General features: G+C 37.0%; 2 protein-coding genes across 3 annotated transcripts in view; one reads left to right on the top strand and one right to left on the bottom strand.

The window, feature by feature from the left end:
- Positions 1 to 778: 778 nt before the first annotated feature.
- Positions 779 to 1,690, bottom strand: LOC117331088 (coagulation factor V-like). The gene has a single exon (XM_033889684.1). It carries the CDS (start codon positions 1,688 to 1,690, stop codon positions 779 to 781), a length of 912 nt encoding a protein of 303 aa, XP_033745575.1.
- A 9,031-nt stretch (positions 1,691 to 10,721) lies between these two features.
- Positions 10,722 to 24,736, top strand: part of LOC117331751 (plexin-A4-like) — a 217,325-nt gene continuing 203,310 nt past the window's right edge. For both annotated transcript variants that reach the window (XM_033890627.1, XM_033890626.1), the window contains exon 1: positions 10,722 to 10,837. The gene's annotated coding sequence lies outside the window, so the exon portion shown is untranslated. The remainder of the gene's footprint in view (positions 10,838 to 24,736) is intronic.

The raw sequence follows: 24,736 nt of genomic DNA, 5'->3' as shown, positions 1-24,736 counted from the left end.
GAGGACGGACGAATAGGGAAGCATCGACAAATCGGAAAAGGCCGAGAAATTTATAAAATACACAACAGGATTTGTCTTGGCTGAGTAGCCGTATTTCTTGGTTTTTTTGTTTTTTTTTAATATCGCGTAGCTGTCGAAAAATGATAATAAAAAAAAGAAAGAAAAAACGACAAGAAAGTGTGAATGAAAATCTACAATCATCTTTTTTTAAAGAATGAGGTTTTATCACAAATTAAAGACAGACAAAAGAAGAAGAGAAGAGACCCCCAGCGAGATGTACCATATTTATCATAGACTCTGTAGGTAGCCCCCACTAGTAGTCTTCTCTAAACCTCCAAATGTACCGTGATCATACTTACATTTTTTTTTTTAATTTCTTCAAGATACATTTGACGGTCATTACACAAACGCAACACACATACAATACGTATGTACAAACTTGTTATTAGGATGCTACATAACACACGTGTATGTCGTTTTATCATCTCTGGTCATGTGGTACACACAATTCCACGTGTAGTGAGCACTGGCGTCACGGTAGTTCAGGAAGTATGCTGAAGGGGACACCTCGTATTGAAAGCCAAGGGGGACAACTCTTATTGAAAGCCAAGGGGGACAACTCTGCCGTCCTTAACAATAGTGTGTAACGAGATGCACGAAATCGAACGTGTATCGGCGGCACTGAAATTACCTTCCGATCATCTCCGTCTGTACATAAATTACAGGTATGCATGTTTCCAGATTATCACATTAGTATAATCCGCAAATGATGATGCATTCAAAGGGTGTAGAGAAGAGAGATGGTGAGATCTGGGGATGGTTTGAGAGATGGTGAGATTTTGAGGTGATGGGATCTGGGGATGACTGAAGAGATGCTGAGATCTGGGGATGGCTTGAGAGACGATGAGATCTGGGGATGGCTGGAGAGATGATGGGATTTGGAGGTGATGGGATTTGGGGATGGCTGAAGAGATGATGAGATCTGGGGATGGCTGGAGAGACGATGAGATCTGGGGATGGCTTGAGAGACGATGAGATCTGGGGATGGCTGGAGAGACGATGAGATCTGGGGATGGCTTGAGAGATGATGAGATCTGGGGATGGCTTGAGAGATGATGAGATCTGGGGATGGCTTGAGAGACGATGAGATCTGGGGATGGCTGGAGAGACGATGAGATCTGGGGATGGCTTGAGAGACGATGAGATCTGGGGATGGCTTGAGAGACGATGAGATCTGGGGATGGCTGGAGAGACGATGAGATCTGGGGATGGCTTGAGAGACGATGATATCTGGGGATGGCTGGAGAGACGATGAGATCTGGGGATGGCTGGAGAGACGATGATATCTGGGGATGACTTGAGAGACGATGATATCTGGGGATGGCTGGAGAGACGATGAGATCTGGGGATGGCTTGACAGATGATGAGATCTGGGGATGGCTTGAGAGACGATGAGATCTGGGGATGGCTTGAGAGACGATGAGATCTGGGGATGGCTTGAGAGACGATGAGATCTGGGGATGGCTTGAGAGACGGTGAGATCTGGGGATCGCTGGAGAGACGATGAGATCTGGGGATGGCTTGAGAGACGATGAGATCTGGGGATGGCTTGACAGATGATGAGATCTGGGGATGGCTGGAGAGACGATGAGATCTGGGGATGCCTTGGAAGGGTGTAAGTAACTGCCATATTATCGTAAAATCTAGAAAATCATGATCGTAAAGTAAACAAATCCAATGATGAACGTAAGAGAAAATACCAACATTAATATCAAAGAAACAAATCCACATGGATATCGATACTTGAACAATTACTACAGAGCAGGAATGTGTGTTCTGGATAGATAAGTGTCCCCTGTTACATTGGCGACGCTCGCCGAGGATTAAAACATCCACTGTCTTTAAGTGATGTAACTATATAACGTACAAATGAAAGGCGCTTTCTTTTATCACAGGGGTCTGTGTCTGGTTAGAATGTATAGAAAAAAACGTAGGCCCTACTCGTACTATATCTACAAGGGTAGGCGATCATATTTGTTTTCCATAACACTAAATAGATACAGACGCCTGCGTTTTACCTTGAATATAGCGTGAGAAATTCTTTTTTGAAATTATATCTAGGTAAATATTATCGGAACAATAATAATGATAATGAATTGGCGGTAAACAATCATCGATATCTCCTTGATTATGATTATGACAGAGAAAAATCAAGGCAATGTATTGTTTTAATTTCGTACATTTACTTTGAGAGTAATTCTACTGAAAAACGGACAATGATCTTCAGGAGAATAACGTAGAGCCTATGACTTTAAACTCGTGACAAATTCGGTTTGGTTTTTAGTTCAATCACTTTTTCAACAAAGGAAGTTTCGATATTATTAGATCGCAAAATGTATTTTTTCTACCACAACACTTAGTCCTGAATCACTGCAACACATAAACACAAAACGTGAAGAAATCGAGGACGCTACTATCAAGGAAGTCAAAGTTTACTCAATTACAGATTACAGTCCTTTGAGTAAGCCAACAATGTGTCGGAATTTCATTCGTCGAAATGAATAAATGACAGTCGGTTATTTTGATTTTATTCTTTTTAATAAATTGGACTTTGTATTTCACAAATTGTTCTGCAATATATTTCACACTCCTAATTCATTGTAATGTATTTTTTTTATTGAAACACTTGCTCTAATAAGAGAACGAAAGCTAGTGTAAAGAGATAGCAGTCTATTGTTGTAACAGATGAAACATTACTGAAGGAAGTCAGTGTGTTAAAAGTTCACCAACATATGTTTTGAATTCTACAAAACACACATTCCATTAGTTATACTTATAATGGAAGCAAGATCATTTTAAATAAAAACAATGGATACTTTTATCAATTTTCGAAATATTTCCGTTTAGAACCCGTTTATAGATTTGTTTCATATTTCACCATAATATCATCACAATATTCATTAGTAAGGTTGTTTTTAAGGTGGAAGGTAGATAACTCGTATAAACATGTCAGGGGAAACAACTCGTACCGTCTTATATAATTTGACAGAACGCTATCGGGGCCAAAAGATGTTTTCCTTTCGAAACTATTTGAATTTAATGCTCATGACTTGTAAAATCGCTTAAACTGGTGTTAACAATGCTAGGAAATAGGCATAGTCTTACAAATACAGCGTTAAAAACGTAATAAATCGTAAAAGGGGGGACATTTTCAAATTGCCCTGCATTTATGTTGTATATTTTTGTAACGACATGAAGAAAGGGCTGTGAATCGCACCTGAAGTCCGAAAATGGCTGAGAGAGGCTCCCCCACGGAGAGCTCGATACCAACTGAGTAAATGAAGCTGGACCTGGCAGTACCTGGTAACTAGCGTCTCAAACGTTATGGCGGAGTAACAGTAGACACTTCATTTGATGACAACATGTTCCCATGCTTATGAAGGGTTACATCTCATCATTACCGGGGAACACTGGCTCTCTGATATCGCAACATTGTACCGTTGGTTGACATATGTTGGTGACATTGTACCGGTAATGATTGGGTGGTATTGTACAGGTAATATTTAGGTTACATTGTACGGGTAATATTCGGGTAATATAAAGTTGATATTGTACGGTGGGGTCTTGGGTGACATACTTGGGTGACATTGTACGGTGGGGTCTTGGGTGATATACTTGGGTGACATATTTGGGTGACATACTTGGGTGACATACTTGGGTGACATTGTAGAGGTTATCATAATGTACACACCGATGGTAATGACACAGAAATATCTTCCTGTATCCTATAGTACATGTTACGTTTCATTTAGTATCTGACATTGACGGTCAATGTCAATAAAAACAATCTACCAAGCGTTTAATTGTTAAATAACATCAGATACGTATATATCACATATATCGTTTCTGGTAACATTAAATAAAAACACAAGTTAACAGCATTTTTTTTTTTTTTTACAGATATTTCAAAATTTGTTTTAAAAAATGAAGTTTACACACAAGCAGAGACGTGTATATCACATGTGATATACACGTCTCTGACCCCAGTAAACGATAAAAGCAAGAATTATTCCTTAATCATACTGTATGTGACATCCTGTTGCACACAATAGTGTGTCTGAGTTTGTGAACATAAAAATCTTGTGAAATCTTGAAAAGTTCGGTCTCAGGTCAGTCTCCGACGACACGTGCTGGTCAACTCACACAGGTACTTAATATCTTGATATCACCGGTCATTAACAGGTAACTAACACAGGTATCCCTCAGTCTCTGGTCAGTCTCCGGCGATACATGCTGGTCAACTCACACAGGTACCTACGATATCACCGGTCATTAACAGGTAACTAACACAGGTAGCCCTCAGTCCCTGGTCAGTCTCCGGCGATACATGCTGGTCAACTAACAACTAACACAGGTAATTATGATCTTGACATCATCGGTCATTAACACAGGTATCCGTCCCTCGCTAGTCTACTTGTGTAAGCCTATAGATGACCAGTATAAAAACAAATAGCTAGATTTAGATTAAGCTCTCACAATCTCAATATAGAACAAGGAAGATACAGAAATCAGCAGAGAGAGCAAAGAAGATGTACATTATGTCAAGAACATGATATTGAGGATGAATACCATTTTATTCTCAAATGTATTTTTTATAACAATATTCGAAGTACATACATTAAGCCGTATTATTAAAGAAGACCAAGTGTTTATAAGTTGATACAATCATTAAGTGTTCAAAATGTTTCTGAATTGAGTAGGCTAGGAAAATTCCTTTATTTAGCGACAAAACAACGTAATAACGCCATTGTTTAATTTACTGTTAGTCTATTTATAACGTTCATGAACTATTGTGTACTGCCATAATGACGTTATGTTCCTTTTTTAAGGGGCCGCGGTGGCCGAGTGGTTAAGGTGTCCCGACACTTTATCACTAGCCCTCCACCACTGGGTTGCACGTTCGAAACCTACGTGGGGCAGTTGCCAGGTACTGACTGTAGGCCGGTGGTTTTTCTCTGAGTACTCCGGTTTTCCTCCACCTCCAAAACCTGGCACGTCCTTAAATGGCCCTGGCTGTTAATAGGACGTTAAACAAAAACAAACCAAACCTTTTTATAATATGGTAATACTAAAGGGTACGTATACATATATGTGTATATTAAGCGTAATGGACGTGTACTTTTGTAATTGTGAATTGTGTCATACTATATTACATTGTATTGTTTTGTAATGTCTCTCTGATGTGTGAAACTGATCTGTTGCACAAGGAAATAAAGAATCTGAAAATCTGAAATCTCCGATGAAACATCCTGGTCCCTATACTGTAGGTAGGTTTATGGACAGTGCTTTCGTCTGCCAAATAACACACCTGGTCCTTGTTACCACATTAGTATCACCTACCTATATATAATAGATAAATGTATTTTTTTTATTTCCAATCGACTCTAGGCCTTGTTTTGTAGTTTATACTCCCGTGAACTTTGGTATTTTCAGTATACATATATATATCCTTTAATTCCCTTTGGTTTGTAGAACCAATCCCATATGTATTATACAGTATGTAGAGTACATCGACAAATCTATTTAATGTATTAGCTTGGAAACGATAAACAACTTTTTTTTCTTGTGGTTGTGTTCACTTTACTGGGGTCTAAACGGCAATAGAGGGATGGGTGAGAGAGTGTGACAGTTACCTGCTAATTCACAAAATACCCAGGATACGATTTGATTGGTCAGGTGCCAGAGAAATCCGTGTTAATTGGTTACTCAAGGTAACTCACAGCCGGACCCAGGTACAGATCCATGTTAGCTGGTCATCCGAGGTCGGACGCGTGCACAAACAAATCTAAATAGGTCGCTGGACCGGACACAGGTAATGCCAGAGACCTATATACATGTATATATATATAAGTATCTGGTAAAGATCAGAGATGGTTGACATCCCGGGGTTTACTCATCTACAACCGGACCTAGTTCTATCAGAGATTTATATAACAAGTTAGTTTATTAATCTCTCATTCTATATATAAATATTGTTTTACGCAAAATTGCCAAAAATTGCCAAACAGGTTGAATATTACAAAATGTATGTTGGTCCGGATGGACGCGCGCGAGGGGTCTTACCTTTTGAGAAAACCGGGGCACCTGGAGACATTCTCCACGTGGTCCTGCAGATAACCCCGTTCCTTTTCAGGTCCAATCTGGGAATCGAACCCTGTCACAAACACGTTTTTGATCAACACTAAGTTCAAGACTGGCATCCACTAGTGAAACTAACTAACTAGCTAACTCACTAACCCCCCCCCCCCCCCCCCCCCCCTCAGTTGTAATTCTAACAAAAAGTAACTTTACTTCATGTGATCAGTCATAAATGTCTATTAATTTCCTGTAAACTTCTTGTGCTTAATAATGACCGTAAAAGAATCAAATCGACAATGATGCCTTTTTGGAATAGAGTAGTTTACTGTATTGTATAGATTGATTTCTAAGCAACATTCCAAAGAGTTCATACGTTTAAATGAATATCCTTCGTCAATGATATTTTTGATGATTCTGGTCAATCAAATAAACACAAATGATTGACAGTTTCTATAAATGTTATATGAAGCAGCCAAGACAGTTATACAGGAATGGGTTTCAAATTCTGAAAACTTATCTAGAGGACAAACCTATTTAATATTTTATAAAGACTTGAAAATTACGTTATACCAATTATATGAAATGGACAGAGAAAACCCGATTAAATTCCGTGCCGCAAAACATTTCCAATCCTGACTGGCACAATAATTCGAAAGATGACAGACTTTGCCATTTATACCACGAAAATATCGGGGAGTTTCATAATCTTTTTGTATGTAAACATGAAGGATAAACAATATCCAGACTAATTACACTCGACAGTGTTACTGTAGTAATCCTATTGTCTACAGGATGTGTGGTCTTATACGGTACATGCAACGTCTAATAGTTAAAAACGTATCTACGTATTAGAAAATTGGTGGCACTGTTGTAAAGATATAATTGAATTTAAAACCGCACCATATGTGTATGTTTATAGATGTTCAACTAGAGCAAGTAAAAAATGAATCAGTATCCAAGATGTGTATATCATTTACAATGATATAATAACTATTGTCTATAACGATGTAAGATGTCATTGTTGTCGAGATGCCATCTTTAATTTGTAGGATGGTAAACATAAACTCTAAGCTTGTTACCAAATCCCCTTGTACACTTTTGATTTAGTGTATTATACTGTTGATTCTCAAATGAATATTGTTTCAACTAGATATTGTTTAAACCAGAGGATTGTATATCAGATATACAAGTCTGTTTAAACTAATTTGCACCAGTGATAATTTTGTACCAGATATAATTTCAACTTATATTATTAGAAATATGTCTATATTTTCCATACAAATATATATGTAATATGCGCATTCGACATGTTCTGGTTAATCCGCCATTACGTCAGACCAAAACATCGTCATTTTAAATACACACAGAAAGCACATCGTTTTATTTTGGCCACTACAAAAGTTACCACATTAACCAAAAACTATCTAACTTATGGGATATAGTCTTATTGGTCATGCACATTGTTGCCATTTATCCGTATTTTCTAAAATCCATTGGGTCCTGTTCGACATGTCCAAATTTGTAAATAGCCGCCATTACGTCAGACCAAAACATCGTCAATTTTAAACGCACACAAAAAGGACATCGTTTTATTTAGGCCACTACAAAAGTTACCACATTAACCAAAAACTATCATACTTATGGAATGTGGTCTTGATTATCATGTATATTGTTGTCATTTATCCGTATTCTCGAAAACCCCATAGGGACTTTTCGAAAATTGGAGATTCCCGCCGATCTTTCCTGCGTTGTGCTTGACTTTCATACTCAAAATACAAACACTTGGACAGCAAATTTTGATATATTTCATATTGATGACACTTCTGCACTTTGATATTAATAAAATTAAAGCACATAATTGGATCTTGGTGATGATTTCAAATAGAAATTATCGATAATTATGTGTCTGGTTTTCAAGTTTTCTCCAATATGGCGTCTAGTGAAGACTGAACCGAGCGACCGCAAAGGATTGTGGGAAGGTCAGGGACCACTATGTAAACACAAGGGCATATATGTCTCTGTTGTAAGTGTATGGATGTGTAAAAGTATTTATAGATTTTACCTACCACACGGGTCATTAGATTACGTTATAAACAGCTTCGTCCAGTGATCTGAAAAAAAAACTCTGTGTGTAAACTAGTGACGTCCCATTTACAGTGAGGACGAATGTTACATTGACCTTCCGGGGTCACGTGACATCATCTAAATGCAGTTATATTCCATGTCTTTGTGTTTCGGGTCTATTGTTGTAGCCGATGGCCGCTATCCGGACTCAATATGAAAATATTTACATGCTCCCTGTTGTATTTCAGATTCGTATCAGAAACAAACAGTTTGATAACGTATTCAAGAAGATGACACTTGCAGTAAAGGTCTGTAACCGGGTGGGGTGTCCTGCTGGGTGTCTTCGGCAGTATGCTTCAGTGAGATAGCACTATAAATCGGCAAAAGTTCCGGCCTATCACAAGGAGACTCAACACGAACATACCGCAGCCTCCCAAAAAACATACGCACTCACCACACGCATGCATGTCGCACGCACGGAAGGCCGTCCTTAAATGACCTTAGCTGTTAATAGGACGTTAAACAAAATAAACCACACCAAACCAATCTCCGGATCAGAGGAGAGTGAATCGGTCATTTCCACGATGTGCTTTTGTCACCGATATACAACACGAATGGTCCCAAAAGGAATACGGGACATTCGGTGTCATGAACGATTTTGTGATAAATACGGTTATAAAAAAATAAAATATATATTCCACTGTAGAATATTTCCTTAACATGAAAACTCTCGTGAATGTTAACAGCTTGTATCTGTGAATATCATACCATGTACTTGTGCTCTGAAGAAAAAAAAATAAAATCGACACTGATGCTGATAGCTTGCACTTAAATTAATCAGAAGAATTTTCATATTCGTTTCCACATTTATAGGCGGATTATCAGGAAAACATTTAATATAGGAATACAACACCAAGGAACTTAATAGAGCTGTGATGTATACGGTGATTTAACGGAACCATTTCCTGACATTTCTTCTGGTGGCATTTTAATTAGAATTATCTCCCTTGGTCTGATACTGACCTTGTGAACGATGATGACGAAAATAGCGTTTCCAACTTTATAACTATAGTTTTCTTACCTCGCGATTGGAACGGACTTAATACGTGCATGAATGTTTTCGTCTCTAGTAAGTACTATAATTGTATATGACATCTCTGATAATACCAGAGACGTGTCCCATATGTCTGATAATACCAAGTCTTTTAAATGAATCAATCCATACGACGTCCCTGGCTGAAACAGACTGGTCAAACAGCCAAATTAAAACACTGACTGATATTGTCATCTATATTCGAGATAAAACACTGACTTAGATTGTCATCTATATTCGAGATAAAACACTGACTTATATTGTCATCTATATTCGATATAAAACACCGACTGATATTGTCATCTATATTCGAGATAAAACACTGACTTATATTGTCGTCTATATTCGATATAAAACACTGACTTAGATTGTCATCTATATTCGAGATAAAACACTGACTTATATTGTCATCTATATTCGAGATAAAACACTGACTTATATTGTCATCTATATTCGATATAAAACACCGACTGATATTGTCATCTATATTCGAGATAAAACACTGACTTAGATTGTCATCTATATTCGAGATAAAACACTGACTTAGATTGTCATCTATATTCGAGATAAATAATAAAATTATGTTAATGTAACTAGAATAATGAAAACTACTAAGTAAATATGTGGATACATTTTAGGCTCAGAGTCACGGACTTTACGCTGTTGTACATTACTGTTACCAAAAGTTATTTCGATATTATTTCAAGGATATTATTAGACACTCGGTTCGCTTGGTGTTGTGATAATATTTTAGATGTACTCCCCAAATCCCCAAACCTTCACTATAGATATGTCACTGTATGTTACTACTTTTACATTTTTAAAGTTGACGTTTTACTGAATCAGGAGCCAAAACGAACAGTTTGTTAACCGAACGTTCATTATTGAAAGCGTCAATAACATCAGGGACATATATAAGCTTATTTTGGTCCCTGATTAGCATTTTTCACTAGGCCCTAGCAGAGACCTATATAATTATTATATATAGGTCTCTGGCCCTAGTCGGCGAGAAAAACATAAGCACGTTTCTGTGTAAGGCTGCTAGCATACTACACGTGGTATGTAGGCAATTCTGACATTTTAAAATTCAACTGTAAAGTTGTCGGTATGATAGACTAAAGTAAATGACCGACAGTGACACTTAAGATACAAAACATTCGATCAGCTGTCAGATTTAAATTTTGCGGGTTATACAGGCGAGTGGCTCACACACACTGGTGTTATTATATCGAGTGACTAGCCGTAAAGACAAGCCACCTCTACCATTCTGTGGGTTTAACTCGTCATTGTACGCAAATAACTGTTCTTATCCATAATCTTCATACCGATTTTTTTGTATGACAAACAAAGGACTGGCGACCGAGCTCAATGAAAGAGCATGCAACTTCCTGTCTGATTGCGCATGTCTCCAAATGTACGATATTCCTCCTACAGTACACTGTGTATAGTTGGATTTTAGAGACGAGGGTCGTTATACGTTAAAAGTTTGGTGATGTATGTTTACCTTCGTTTTCAGTTATTTGGAATACTATTTTAATTAAGGTAAGTACCCTAGATTAATGCTTTGCTCGTATTTAGCCGTAGATACGGTCTAGTTTTGAACTGTTTATCCTGCAAGGTGCGTGTTTTGTGGAGAGGCACACTGACTCGACCTAGATTTCGACAGTGGGGGACCTGTGTTACTCAAAACTCCATGTGAATCACGAACTATCTCTCCCACACACAGCTTCACTACACATAACTGTGAAATAACGCACACTATTCTCTTGTATAAGGGCGTTGTCAGTAATTTATTTTGGCGATTCTAAGTTATATTTTGAAACAGAAACTTGTCTCCGCACCCCAGTGAACCAGCTATCGTAGTGCTAGCGACCGTTCATTGACAAAACGTGCTCCAATACTTATCCGGGCGTTCAGGCATACATATCTCGATTTAAAAACACATAATCTTAGACAGGTATCTTCTTATTCTTTGGCGTTTATTGTTAATATTTCTTTGATCATAATTATATTATTTAAGTACAAGTTTTTATACCAAGTTCGTGGGGTTTATTTTATATAGAATTAAGGATAAATGTCCTCTATAGAGAACAGAACGTAGAATGTCTATAGCAGGTTAAAGTATATTTACGGTGGGATCAGTTTTTGTGTTTGAAATAAAATAACAGGATACTGTAATACTAGAAGGTGTAATTGTAGATAGAATGTGTATTGGAACAATGCACTACAATGTTCTACATTGTTTTCTGTCGTTGCACACAGTGTGGGATCAATTATTTAACATGCAGCTAATTTGATTGCTTTTGGTATAAATACTGAATCACACTTGAATATATATTCAGATCTTGTGTTGTGTTTATTTAAGGCTTATGATGATATTCTAAAACTAGACAGACTAATGTGTATTTTAAGTTGTTTTGACGGAGTTTCATGTTTATTAAATAGTTGATAATTGAAATTTGCTTCATTGTTAATTCCCTTTTCTCCTCAAATAATTTGCATAACTTTATTTGACAGTTAGATAACTACATTATATTGTTTCTTCAAATGATTTCACAGTACACCATTTTGATTTTTTCATTGAATTTTGTTTGCTCCACACTCAACAATCCAAGAAACATAATCATAGATTTATCAAAACAGAATTAAGTGAAATCAATGGTAATTAATTTAAATAGGAATGAGTTAAGATATGTATATAATTTTATATTTAATTGAATCTGTTTTGAAATGATGCAATAACCAAGATTTACTGCTCATAAAAAATAAAAGTATGTATTAAACTGATAGTGTTGTCATGATTCTAGACTTTTACATTAATTTTATAAATAGTTAACATTCCAGCCCTCTGAAGGAGATACATCCATTTAGCTTTTAATACATCCTTAAATCCTGTTACATCACTGCTCAATTGTTCAAACTCCAAAACAATTTTTGAAGAACTTTACATAATTCAGTATTCAGATTTTGACAAGATGCAATTAAAGTGTATGTTATTAGAGAAAATTAAGTTAAGGGGTATTTTTTATGGACTCCTCGCACACTGTCGGTGTCTAGACTTTTGAGTGGTGCTGTAGGGCGGTAGTGTATTATATACTCTTGACAGTAAAACCCACAGATAGTGTGTTGTGTGTAGACTTTATGTGTAGTGCAGATTACATGTATATTTGTCTGTGAAATGGACACCCGTTCTGCAATGAACTGTGTGATGTGCATGTATCAGACATAACATACCACTTAGTAAGAACTTAGGGATACGTAATGTCATCGCAGAATTTTGGCTACAGCAATTTGGCTGACTATAAAACGCAATGCGATACAATACAGTAGACCAAAATGCGCTTTTATGATATTTCCTACACATGCAGGAACATTGAGGAATTTCCAGTGAATTGTTTGTGAGCTAGCTTTTAATGGGCAAAATGTATCCTACATATATTATTATCTATAATATTATGTAATACATATATAACACATGTTTTATGATAATAATGCTATAATTCTATATCTAGGTGTAGAGTTTATTGTCAGGCATGGTTGTGTTAAATAATGCAGGTAGATCAATTCTGGGTCATTGCCTTTTCGGAAAGACCAAAGTGGTGAAAATATGTAATATTTTGGCAGTAAAGTAGAGAGACTATAGTATATCGTCGGCTATGAATCTTCCTATCTCTACGCTGTTACTATCTAAACCTGATCTCACTAGTACAGCCTTACCATGATCATAGGGTTTCATATAGCTACCAAAGTGTATAGATCTAGTGATACAATGATGATGTTAGCGTTTATTGTATATTAGGGCCTTGCCATGCAAACATGAGAAGCTCTTTTCCCTGTGAATTGATCATAGGAAATAGCCTCTTTAATTGGATTGCTTTCTGTGTGGTATATATTGGCTATTTCTAAAACACGGACAACATAGGAAGAGAATTGATCACACATACATGCTTCTCTATTTACTTAGAAATGGACCGAAGTGTATTTTAAATCAAGTACCAGGCAATCCACAGCTGTGAAAATGAGCATAATCTTAATGTTCAAACTGGCAGTTTTAGGTACTTCTGAACTATTGTTAAAATACACATTAACTGTAACATAACAGTGCGTCAGGTACAGTTTTGAAGACAAGTCAAAATATTTTTGTAACGAGATTGATAAATATTGTTATGTTTGTAAATATAATTAATTGTATTATAAAATTGTCAAGTATTGTCTGACTTGATACATATACATTATAGGTCAATGTAACCAAACAGATGTAACCAACACGTGGTATTTAGTAGTTGTGTTAGGGACATTTAGCATTAGGGACCTGGTATGGCCGTGTTAGTGTGGTACTGACATGATCTGTTGTGACATTCAAAGTTAACTGTGGTATCAACCTAGTTCTGTCACATATATAGTATACAGAATTGTTGTTTACTCACAGAATGGACCAGCAACACGGATATATACTCATTGTTTACTTGTAGTCGACATCCCTCTGTAATTAGCAAGGTTTACTTGATGATCATTTTGTAGGAGTTCAACAAAGTATTCAGACTGCCAGTCACCATTTCATCAATACAAGTTTGTAACCTTGACTTTTTGACCTTGATTTGAAACATTGCTTGATCTATACACACTGACTTTAGCTGAACACTATACATATATATCATTTAGCTTATCACCTAATAATTAGTGGTGGTGACTTTATGACCTTGGCTAAACATTGATCAGCAGAAAGCTGTTATCTAGGCTAATTTGATTATTGACCTTAATTTTATCTGGATTATATTTATAAGTGACCTCTATGACCTGGTCATTCAATTTGATTTTAGTCTTGGTAAAGAAAATGTTGCAAATCATTTTATGATTTTGTCAGTCCAAAATATGTAAGGTCTTTTGCAATGTATTGAAATGTTATTGTTTGTAATATTGCTTCAATATGCAAAATTCTAAAAAGAAGGAAATGTGTATCATGGGGGAAATGGACCATTGCAGGATTCTTTTACTGGCTGGTAGTGGAATCATATTATAGTCCGGGGGGGGAAAACAATTCTATTGCAGAAATTTGTTACAAACTGTAAAGAAATAGAGCTAGATTGATGTATACATATTCAAGGTCTACTACTTCTCGTGGTAATCACAATGTTATTTAGTAGCTTGCTTCAGGAAAACATAGTGCAATTAGTGTCAGCATTTGTTTGTGTAACATAATTACAAAGTCAACATGATAAGTTTGGAGACATTTGACCCCAGAGTCTGTGAGCCCCATCAGGGAGCCTTTAGGTCTTTAAACCACAGTTAGTGTCATCTATAGGGTATGCTGTGTTGGGGGGAGTGTTAGGGAGATTAGGGAGTTAACCTGCTGCCTCTCTGGGAGGCTTGGGAGGGGGTAATGAGTTCACAGCTGGGAAAGGGAGGTAACTGTGAGCTATTATAGAGGCTTGAGGATGGGGTAATTATAATCCACCACTAAACCTGCAAGGAAGGGGAGATAATTGTGAGCTAGAGTAAGGTATAAGGTGTTATAACAGAGAAATATCTATTAGATATATTAATTATCATTATGAGGTTGTTGATATTTTTGGACACTGAGTATCCTTGAATAAAGGTTTTGACTTGCCCCAATTGAAGAACCAACCAGATAATAATAAGAACTGGCCAGGAAAATTCCACAGTCAATGGGTATTATATCATAGATCTTTCTTATATTTATTAGGATTAAATGTAAAGTTTAAATTGTTTTGGTGGAAATAGAACACCAAGTTGAAGATATATTTATTTTTTGTGGTACTTGTGAGTTGGTATCATCAGCTAAACTTCCTGTTATAGCATATACATTGTGTAAGTGTTATGTAATGAGAGATACCTGCTGTCCAGAGTTAGGTGTTTATCATCACTCAGATAGTTGGAATGTTTGATGAGAAAACAGGACCCATCAGCTGTACCAACACTCCAGGCTGAGGATGCATCATATGTCTCCCACTAGTAATTCTCTATGTGTTGTTTAGGTATTTGTATCATATGTCTCCCACTAGTAATTCTCTATGTGTTGTTTAGGTGTTTGTATCATATGTCTCCCACTAGTAATTCTCTATGTGTTGTTTAGGTGTTTGTATCATGTCTCCCACTAGTAATTCTCTATGTGTTGTTTAGGTGTTTGTATCATATGTCTCCCACTAGTAATTCTCTGTGTTGTTTAGGTGTTTGTATCATATGTCTCCCACTAGTAATTCTCTATGTGTTGTTTAGGTGTTTGTATCATATGTCTCCCACTAGTAATTCTCTATGTGTTGTTTAGGTGTTTGTATCATATGTCTCCCACTAGTAATTCTCTATGTGTTGTTTAGGTGTTTGTATCATATGTCTTCACCATAAAGTGTCAATATAAGCATGCGCCTCATATGTCTCATTGATAGCACTGGACAACACTGTCTGTGTGTGTTAGTCGTCTCCCCATAGGGCAATGCTGTAAGTGTGTGTATAAGTCGTCTACCCATAGGGCAATACTATAGTCAGTGCCTGAATGGTCTCCCCATTTAGTTAACACTGTCACCCAAGTATGTGCCTTAATTGTCTCCCCTTAAGGTATCAGATTAAGGTAAAGTTGTGTGCATTTGGTGTCTCCCTGTGATTCCCATCTGGACTGATTTCCAGAATTCCCCCGCATATGTGGATTTTATCACTGAGAGGTTGGTTCTGGACAGCATTTGCTGAAAATTTGTCAGCAATCTGTTGAGATCACGTCTTGGACTCTCCTTGTAATTTGTATATGTGAAGTAGTATCGCCAACACTGTCTTGGACTCTCCTTGTAATTTGTATATGTGAAGTAGTATCGCCAACACTGCCAATCTGTACTCTGCTTGTTTGTGCATCATATATGTCTCCATGTAAAGTGTCATTGTCTGTAGCCAACAATGCCCAGCATTTGTACACTGCCTAGATTCTTCAAATTTGGAGGTCAAGGTCAAGAGAGGAAACTGAGATCATGCGATCATTAGACTGAGATGTTTCTTCCTTAGTTGTAAACAATGAACACCATTCAGTGTCGAAGACAGTTTTATCCAGAGTAAAAGTGGAGTAAACTGCCATGTTATTTACACCATAGCAGTCTTTGCCTTTTATTCTGATGGGAAATCTGTAACCTGACTGGAAAAACACCAATTTAGCAACCAAAATGTTGTTTGAAAAACTTAAGCATCTTAAAGATATCATTTTATAATTGTGTATGTTGTCTGGCATTCCCAACACATCAACATTTAACTAACAGCAGACTAGCGTGTCAGCTACAGATGTATCCAGGTATTTTGGGGTCAATATATTGGATCAAATTCCAAATGGAATTTTTTTCATATTTTAACAAAATTCCCAAATTTTGCTATTTAACCTGAAAATTTCATTCCAAATTCACCAGTCCCCCCCCCCCCCCCCCCCAAAAAAATAATGACCCCATTCCAAACCAGTAAAAAAAAGCCCTGTCTATAGTTGACAATGGGGAAGAGGGAGTATAGAATTTTACTCTTGTCACCTATATATATATATATATATAGTCATCAACAGTATATGATAACACATTTATGAACATAGCAGTAGTAAATTCATCTCATTACAATCTGTTCTAACTAAAGAAAGGTTCCCAAAATAATGTGACAAAAGTACAAAAGTTAATTCCCAATTATATATTTCTCTCAAAAGATTCTTCCAATGAACCCAGATTAAGCCCCAGGATGTTGAGTATTATAGCCTGTCAGTACTTTCTGATCACATAAGAGTTGATCCTGACGAACTCTTCAGAACATGTTGGCAATTAGGTGTGGGTATTCTGGCATGTCCTTTTGGCTAAACAGACTCAAAATATGTCGGTGAAGACATGTAGATTTAAACTATTTATACAGGCCTTTGGATGTTGGCCTCCAGTACCTATGTGGTGTATTTGATTGGGAGATGTGTACGTGTTGAAACATTGAAAGTTATCTACCATTGAACTACTGTATAACCACAGGTACAATGTGTTTTCCGACAGTGAGGAGGATTATGATATCAGGGTATATGATGTTATAGGAGTTATATTTATAGGTATAATACGATGGAGTATTAAAACATCACAAGGTTTATAATCAATAAATTTACCATACCTACATATCATAAACCCAAACAAATCCCTGCAATCTTTAAATGTAGTAAAAACAGGAAGGAGGGATCAATCAGCTATTGGGGCTTTACATAATACACACTGTTGTTGAATAGTATATAAAATATCGGGGTAATATATCGTGTGTTTTAGTATATATGAAATATCGGGGTAATATATGTGTTTTAGTATATATAAAACATCGGGGTAATATGTGTTTTAGTATATATAAAATATCGGGGTAATATATTGTGTGTTTTAGTATATATAAGATATCGGGGTAATATATTGTGTGTTTAGTATATATAAAATATCGGGGTAATATATTGTGTGTTTTAGTATATATAAAACATCGGGGTAATATGTCGTGTGTTTTAGTATATATAAAATATCGGGGTAATATGTCGTGTGTTTTAGTATATATAAAATATCGGGGTAATATATGTGTTTTAGTATATATGAAATATCGGGGTAATATATCGTGTGTTTTAGTATATATAAAATATCGGGGTAATATATGTGTTTTAGTATATATAAAATATTGGGGTAATATATTGTGTGTTTTAGTATATATAAAACATCGGGGTAATATGTCGTGTGTTTTAGTATATATAAAACATTGGGGTAATATGTGTTTTAGTATATATAAAATATCGGGGTAATATATCATGTGTTTTAGTATATATAAAATATCGGGGTAATATATCGTGTGTTTTAGTATATATAAAATATCGGGGTAATATATCATGTGTTTTAGTATATATAGAATATTGGAGTAATATATCGTGTTTTAGTATATATAAAACATCGGGGTAATATATCGTATTTTAGTATATATAGAATATTGGAGTAATATATTGTGTTTTTGTATATATAATACACAGAGTAATATAATTATGTGTTTTATATTTATTGTTGAATATATCAAGGTTCCTTATGGTAAATAAAGGATAATGAGTTAAGCCATATGCTTTATGTAAGATGTTACTCCAGACCGAGTGAGAAATATGTGTTCCTATATACACACATGCTCAGACAACAGCTGTGTCTTGAAGCCAAACAACATATTTGAGGGTTTTCTTTTGTTACCAAATTATATCATATTTATACAGGAATTATGTATGACCACGACAAGAAAAATATTAGTGTCCAATGTCGGAGTAGAAAGCCAATATGTTTGTGGGAAAGGAAAACATCTGCTGACAAAAAATTGTATGGAGAAATTCTGTGTCAGAGTTTCTTTCCCTTTTAAACTGTAGTGTATGCAGTTGTGCATGTAGATTATGTATAAGCATGAGCCTTGGGGTAAGCAATAAAATCTCTGTGTTATCTCACAAGGCATTGACTGGTCCCCGTTTTATCAGTGCCTTCAACATGTCAACTGTGTAAATATGGCAAGGTCAGTGTAAAAGATAAGATATATTCCAGAACAGTTAGGAAGATTTTTGAAGTAGAGAAAAAAATGATTTATCAACTAACCATGAATACTGGAGGTATCAAATTCTTTTGTGATGTTTTATGGAGTAATTTTAGAAAAATACGGGGAATTCCAGTAAATTAATGACATAATTGTAGGTAAATAGTGGGAATTCCAGTGAACTAGAATATTTTTCAGTATTTCATTGGTTCGATACATGTATAATAGCTTGAAATTACCAAATTTCGAATTAATACTAATAATTAAGCAATTCCCATGCATGTAGCAGATCATATACAGCTTTCTCTATAAACCTGCTGTTAACATGATTTTATTATTCTTACAATTTTAAATTTCATAATGTCTGTGAAAAAAATTGTACATCATTATTACATCTATGTAAATGTTAGGTTATATTGAAATTTTGAATATTCCTGTGTATTAAAGAGTTATATACAGTATCGTCTTGTATGTATGTATTATGATATTAGGAGTTTGGTAAGGTTATATGATACCTATCTGTTTAGGAGGTGGGGTATGTACCTTTGTTTACATTTAAACAGAGGATACTGTTTCTCCTGATGGTGTCACCGTGTGTCAGCTTTTAAGAATGTTAAAGTGTTGGTAATAGTCGATACAGTGGTAGAGTTTGTACTAATAGTCGATACAGTGGTAGAGTTTGTACTAATAGTCGATACAGTGGTAGAGTTTGTACTAAGTGTTGGTGATAGTCGATACAGTGGTAGAGTTTGTACTAAGTGTTGGTAATAGTCGATACAGTGGTAGAGTTTGTACTAAGTGTTGGTGATAGTCGATACAGTGGTAGAGTTTGTACTAAGTGTTGGTAATAGTCGATACAGTGGTAGAGTTTGTACTAAGTGTTGGTGATAGTCGATACAGTGGTAGAGTTTACGTTTGTACTAAGTGTCGGTGATAGTCGATACAGTGGTAGAGTTTGTACTAAGTGTTGGTGATAGTCGTTACAGTGGTAGAGTTTGTACTAAGTGTTGGTGATAGTCGATACAGTGGTAGAGTTTGTACTAAGTGTTGGTGATAGTCGATACAGTGGTAGAGTTTGTACTAAGTGTTGGTGATAGTCGATACAGTGGTAGAGTTTGTACTAAGTGTTGGTGATAGTCGATACAGTGGTAGAGTTTGTACTAAGTGTTGGTGATAGTCGATACAGTGGTAGAGTTTGTACTAAGTGTTGGTGATAGTCGATACAGTGGTAGAGTTTGTACTAAGTGTTGGTGATAGTCGATACAGTGGTAGAGTTTGTACTAAGTGTTGGTAATAGTCGATACAGTGGTAGAGTTTGTACTAATAGTCGATACAGTGGTAGAGTTTGTACTAAGTGTTGGTGATAGTCGATACAGTGGTAGAGTTTGTACTAAGTGTTGGTGATAGTCGATACAGTGGTAGAGTTTGTACTAAGTGTCGGTGATAGTCGATACAGTGGTAGAGTTTGTACTAAGTGTTGGTAATAGTCGATACAGTGGTAGAGTTTGTACTAAGTGTTGGTGATAGTCGATACAGTGGTAGAGTTTGTACTAAGTGTTGGTAATAGTCGATACAGTGGTAGAGTTTGTACTAAGTGTTGGTGATAGTCGATACAGTGGTAGAGTTTGTACTAAGTGTTGGTGATAGTCGATACAGTGGTAGAGTTTGTACTTAGTGTTGGTGATAGTCGATACAGTGGTAGAGTTTGTACTAAGTGTTGGTGATAGTCGATACAGTGGTAGAGTTTGTACTAAGTGTTGGTGATAGTCGATACAGTGGTAGAGTTTGTACTAAGTGTTGGTGATAGTCGATACAGTGGTAGAGTTTGTACTTAGTGTTGGTGATAGTCGATACAGTGGTAGAGTTTGTACTAAGTGTTGGTGATAGTCGATACAGTGGTAGAGTTTGTACTAAGTGTTGGTAATAGTCGATACAGTGGTAGAGTTTGTACTAAGTGTTGGTAATAGTCGATACAGTGGTAGAGTTTGTACTAAGTGTTGGTGATAGTCGATACAGTGGTAGAGTTTGTACTAAGTGTTGGTGATAGTCGATACAGTGGTAGAGTTTGTACTTAGTGTTGGTGATAGTCGATACAGTGGTAGAGTTTGTACTAAGTGTTGGTGATAGTCGATACAGTGGTAGAGTTTGTACTAAGTGTTGGTGATAGTCGATACAGTGGTAGAGTTTGTACTAAGTGTTGGTGATAGTCGATACAGTGGTAGAGTTTGTACTAAGTGTTGGTGATAGTCGATACAGTGGTAGAGTTTGTACTAAGTGTTGGTGATAGTCGATACAGTGGTAGAGTTTGTACTAAGTGTTGGTGATAGTCGATACAGTGGTAGAGTTTGTACTAAGTGTTGGTAATAGTCGATACAGTGGTAGAGTTTGTACTAAGTGTTGGTGATAGTCGATACAGTGGTAGAGTTTGTACTAAGTGTTGGTGATAGTCGATACAGTGGTAGAGTTTGTACTAAGTGTTGGTGATAGTCGATACAGTGGTAGAGTTTGTACTAAGTGTTGGTGATAGTCGATACAGTGGTAGAGTTTACGTTTGTACTAAGTGTTGGTGATAGTCGATACAGTGGTAGAGTTTGTACTAAGTGTTGGTGATAGTCGATACAGTGGTAGAGTTTGTACTAAGTGTCGGTGATAGTCGATACAGTGGTAGAGTTTACGTTTGTACTAAGTGTTGGTGATAGTCGATACAGTGGTAGAGTTTGTACTAAGTGTTGGTGATAGTCGATACAGTGGTAGAGTTTGTACTAAGTGTTGGTGATAGTCGATACAGTGGTAGAGTTTACGTTTGTACTAAGTGTCGGTGATAGTCGATACAGTGGTAGAGTTTACGTTTGTACTAAGTGTTGGTGATAGTCGATACAGTGGTAGAGTTTGTACTAAGTGTTGGTGATAGTCGATACAGTGGTAGAGTTTGTACTAAGTGTTGGTGATAGTCGATACAGTGGTAGAGTTTGTACTAAGTGTTGGTGATAGTCGATACAGTGGTAGAGTTTACGCTTGCACTAAGTGTTGGTGATAGTCGATACAGTGGTAGAGTTTACATTTGTACTAAGTGTTGGTGATAGTCGATACAGTGGTAGAGTTTACGTTTGTACTAAGTGTTGGTGATAGTCGATACAGTGGTAGAGTTTGTACTAAGTGTTGGTGATAGTCGATACAGTGGTAGAGTTTGTACTAAGTGTTGGTGATAGTCGATACAGTGGTAGAGTTTGTACTAAGTGTTGGTGATAGTCGATACAGTGGTAGAGTTTGTACTTAGTGTTGGTGATAGTCGATACAGTGGTAGAGTTTGTACTAAGTGTTGGTGATAGTCGATACAGTGGTAGAGTTTGTACTAAGTGTTGGTGATAGTTGATACAGTGGTAGATTTTGTACTAAGTGTTGGTGATAGTCGATACAGTGGTAGAGTTTGTACTAAGTGTTGGTGATAGTCGATACAGTGGTAGAGTTTGTACTAAGTGTTGGTGATAGTCGATACAGTGGTAGAGTTTGTACTAATGGACATACCTTGCTGCTAGATAGATACAAGTATGTCACACATCTATACATAGCCTATTAAAGTGTGTCATTTATGTAAATTATCTCGTCTGTAACCAATCATGTTCATATCCATCCTAAGGCTAGCCAAGAGCTCCATTTACTATTAAGGTATAACATTTTTACCACTTGACTAGTCCAGGTATCTCTTTTTGCTCAACCTACTTTTTTCATATCGAGCTCGCACCTTCATTTTCTTCTGACTTATATATATGTTAAAGGAATGTAATCAAGATCTGCTAGGATCTACAGTACATATGAATAGAGAGTCCAGGCCTCCCTACAGAAGTACTGTATTTATTTACCAACAAGTCTGTGTCATGTCTAAAGCCCACCTATGTCTATTACAGTGACATGTTGACAAATACTCAGTAAGCCCAATCCCTCTTTTATTATCACACCAGTGCTGTGTTTTTTGTTTTATATATCTACATGCGACATAAAATAAAGTTTCTTGTATAATGCATAGTCACCATAAGGTGTTGGCCGTGTGAGTGTATACAGGATTAATATAGTGGTTTAGAATGACAAGTACCAGCTGATCATGGGGCCTAAGTTTCCTCTTTTTTCCTTCCCAATATTCTCACATCTCATTCAGTACTATTGTTAACCACTTTGTAATGCCTGAGTTCCTATAGGTAGATGTTGGCAGTATAATTAAGGTTATTGTATAATTAATACCTTGTGTTTGATAATCAGGTTTTATCAGTTCATCTAATTACACATTGAGGTTTAACCAGGTAAAGGATAGGAATTAAATCAAGTTAATTTTGGAAGATGTACAACTTCGTTATATATACCCTGGGTGGTAACGTTTTATATATATTGGTCAGGAACAAAACACAATATATGTATACACTAGACTATTATACCCCCTGCGTGATGGGAGGGGGGAGTGACATTGTAGATTAGTTTTATTTGTGAACTAGACAATAAAAGGGCGTAGAAGATTAAGACTTGTCTGATGACTGGACTTATATAGTTGTAGGAATGTGAATGGTGTGTCTATTGGTGTAACTGTGTGTAAACAGTCTGTCTTGTATGTGATGGTGACTGACAAATTATGGGGTGTGTCCCTCCTATATCTATCCCTACCAGTTGTTGGTGATCAGTACGATAATGAGGGTTTAGTGTATAACTCTACTCCCTTTCCACCCTCTCCTCCCTAGTCAACATTTTCCAACCCCTCCCTTCCCCTCCCTAGCCCATATTTTACCCTCCCCTCCCCAATTCCTTTCTCTTCCTTCCCCTCCCTAGTCCTTACTTACCATCCCTCCCCTCAATCCCCCCCCCCCCCAATCATCCCTTCCATTATCCTATCACTCAGGATCTAGATATTGAAGCTGTGTCATAGTATACCGTATTTATCACTGTCAAGTCTGACACTTCACTTTCTGAAGAAATTGATGCATTTTCTAGTTTTGAGGTAAATGTCTGATGTTAAGAATAATGTCCTCATGGGCTTTAAGAAAGGGCCAGTAGTCCCCTCAGGAACTCCCCCTCTGTACCATGAGGGCCAGTAGTTCCCTCAGGAACTCCCCCTCTGTACCATGAGGGCCAGTAGTCCCCTCAGGAACTCCCCCTCGGTACCATGAGGGCCAGTAGTTCCCTCAGGAACTCCCCCTCTGTACCATGAGGGCCAGTAGTCCCCTCAGGAACTCCCCCTCGGTACCATGAGGGCCAGTAGTCCCCTCAGGAACTCCCCCTCTGTACCATGAGGGCCAGAAGTCCCCTCAGGAACTCCCCCTCTGTACCATGTAACATAGCTAGGGTGACCAGTCCAGGTGTGTACGGGGCCTTGAGCCACCATGACTTGTGTCTTAGTGATGGAGAGGAATGGGGATTGGCAGAGGATAATTCTCATCTCTCTCCTATCTGTGTAGTTCTATCACAGACTGGGTTCCCAACAGTCACTTGTATATAGGGCTCCACATCTATCTGCATGCTTTAGTGAGTAAGGTACCTTGTCTGCCAAAATCAACACCTCATGTGACCTCCCTTAATCTGCTCTCTCTACATTATCTATCACTGTAGACAGGAAATGTAGCAAGGAATTTGTACTAACGTATGGCCACTCAGATATAGGGGGCACCTGTCTTTGATCTGTCCACCATCCATACTGGGTCCCATGAGAAAGAATTTGTACTAATGTATAGGGCTATGGCACCTGTCTTAATAGATCTGACAGAATCACACTAAAGTGTGGCCCCTCATATATGGAAGAAACCTGTCTGAATCACACTAAATTGTGGTCCCTCAGATATGGAGGACAACTGTCAGAATCACACTAAAGTGTGGCCCCTCATATATGGAGGACAACTGTCTGAATCATACTAAAGTGTGACCCCTCAG

The sequence above is a fragment of the Pecten maximus genome, chromosome 7, assembly GCF_902652985.1.
Source record: "Pecten maximus chromosome 7, xPecMax1.1, whole genome shotgun sequence".
NCBI lineage: Eukaryota > Metazoa > Mollusca > Bivalvia > Pectinida > Pectinidae > Pecten > Pecten maximus.
Note: the sequence above shows the minus strand (reverse complement) of the source record. Positions and strands in the feature narration are given on the sequence as shown.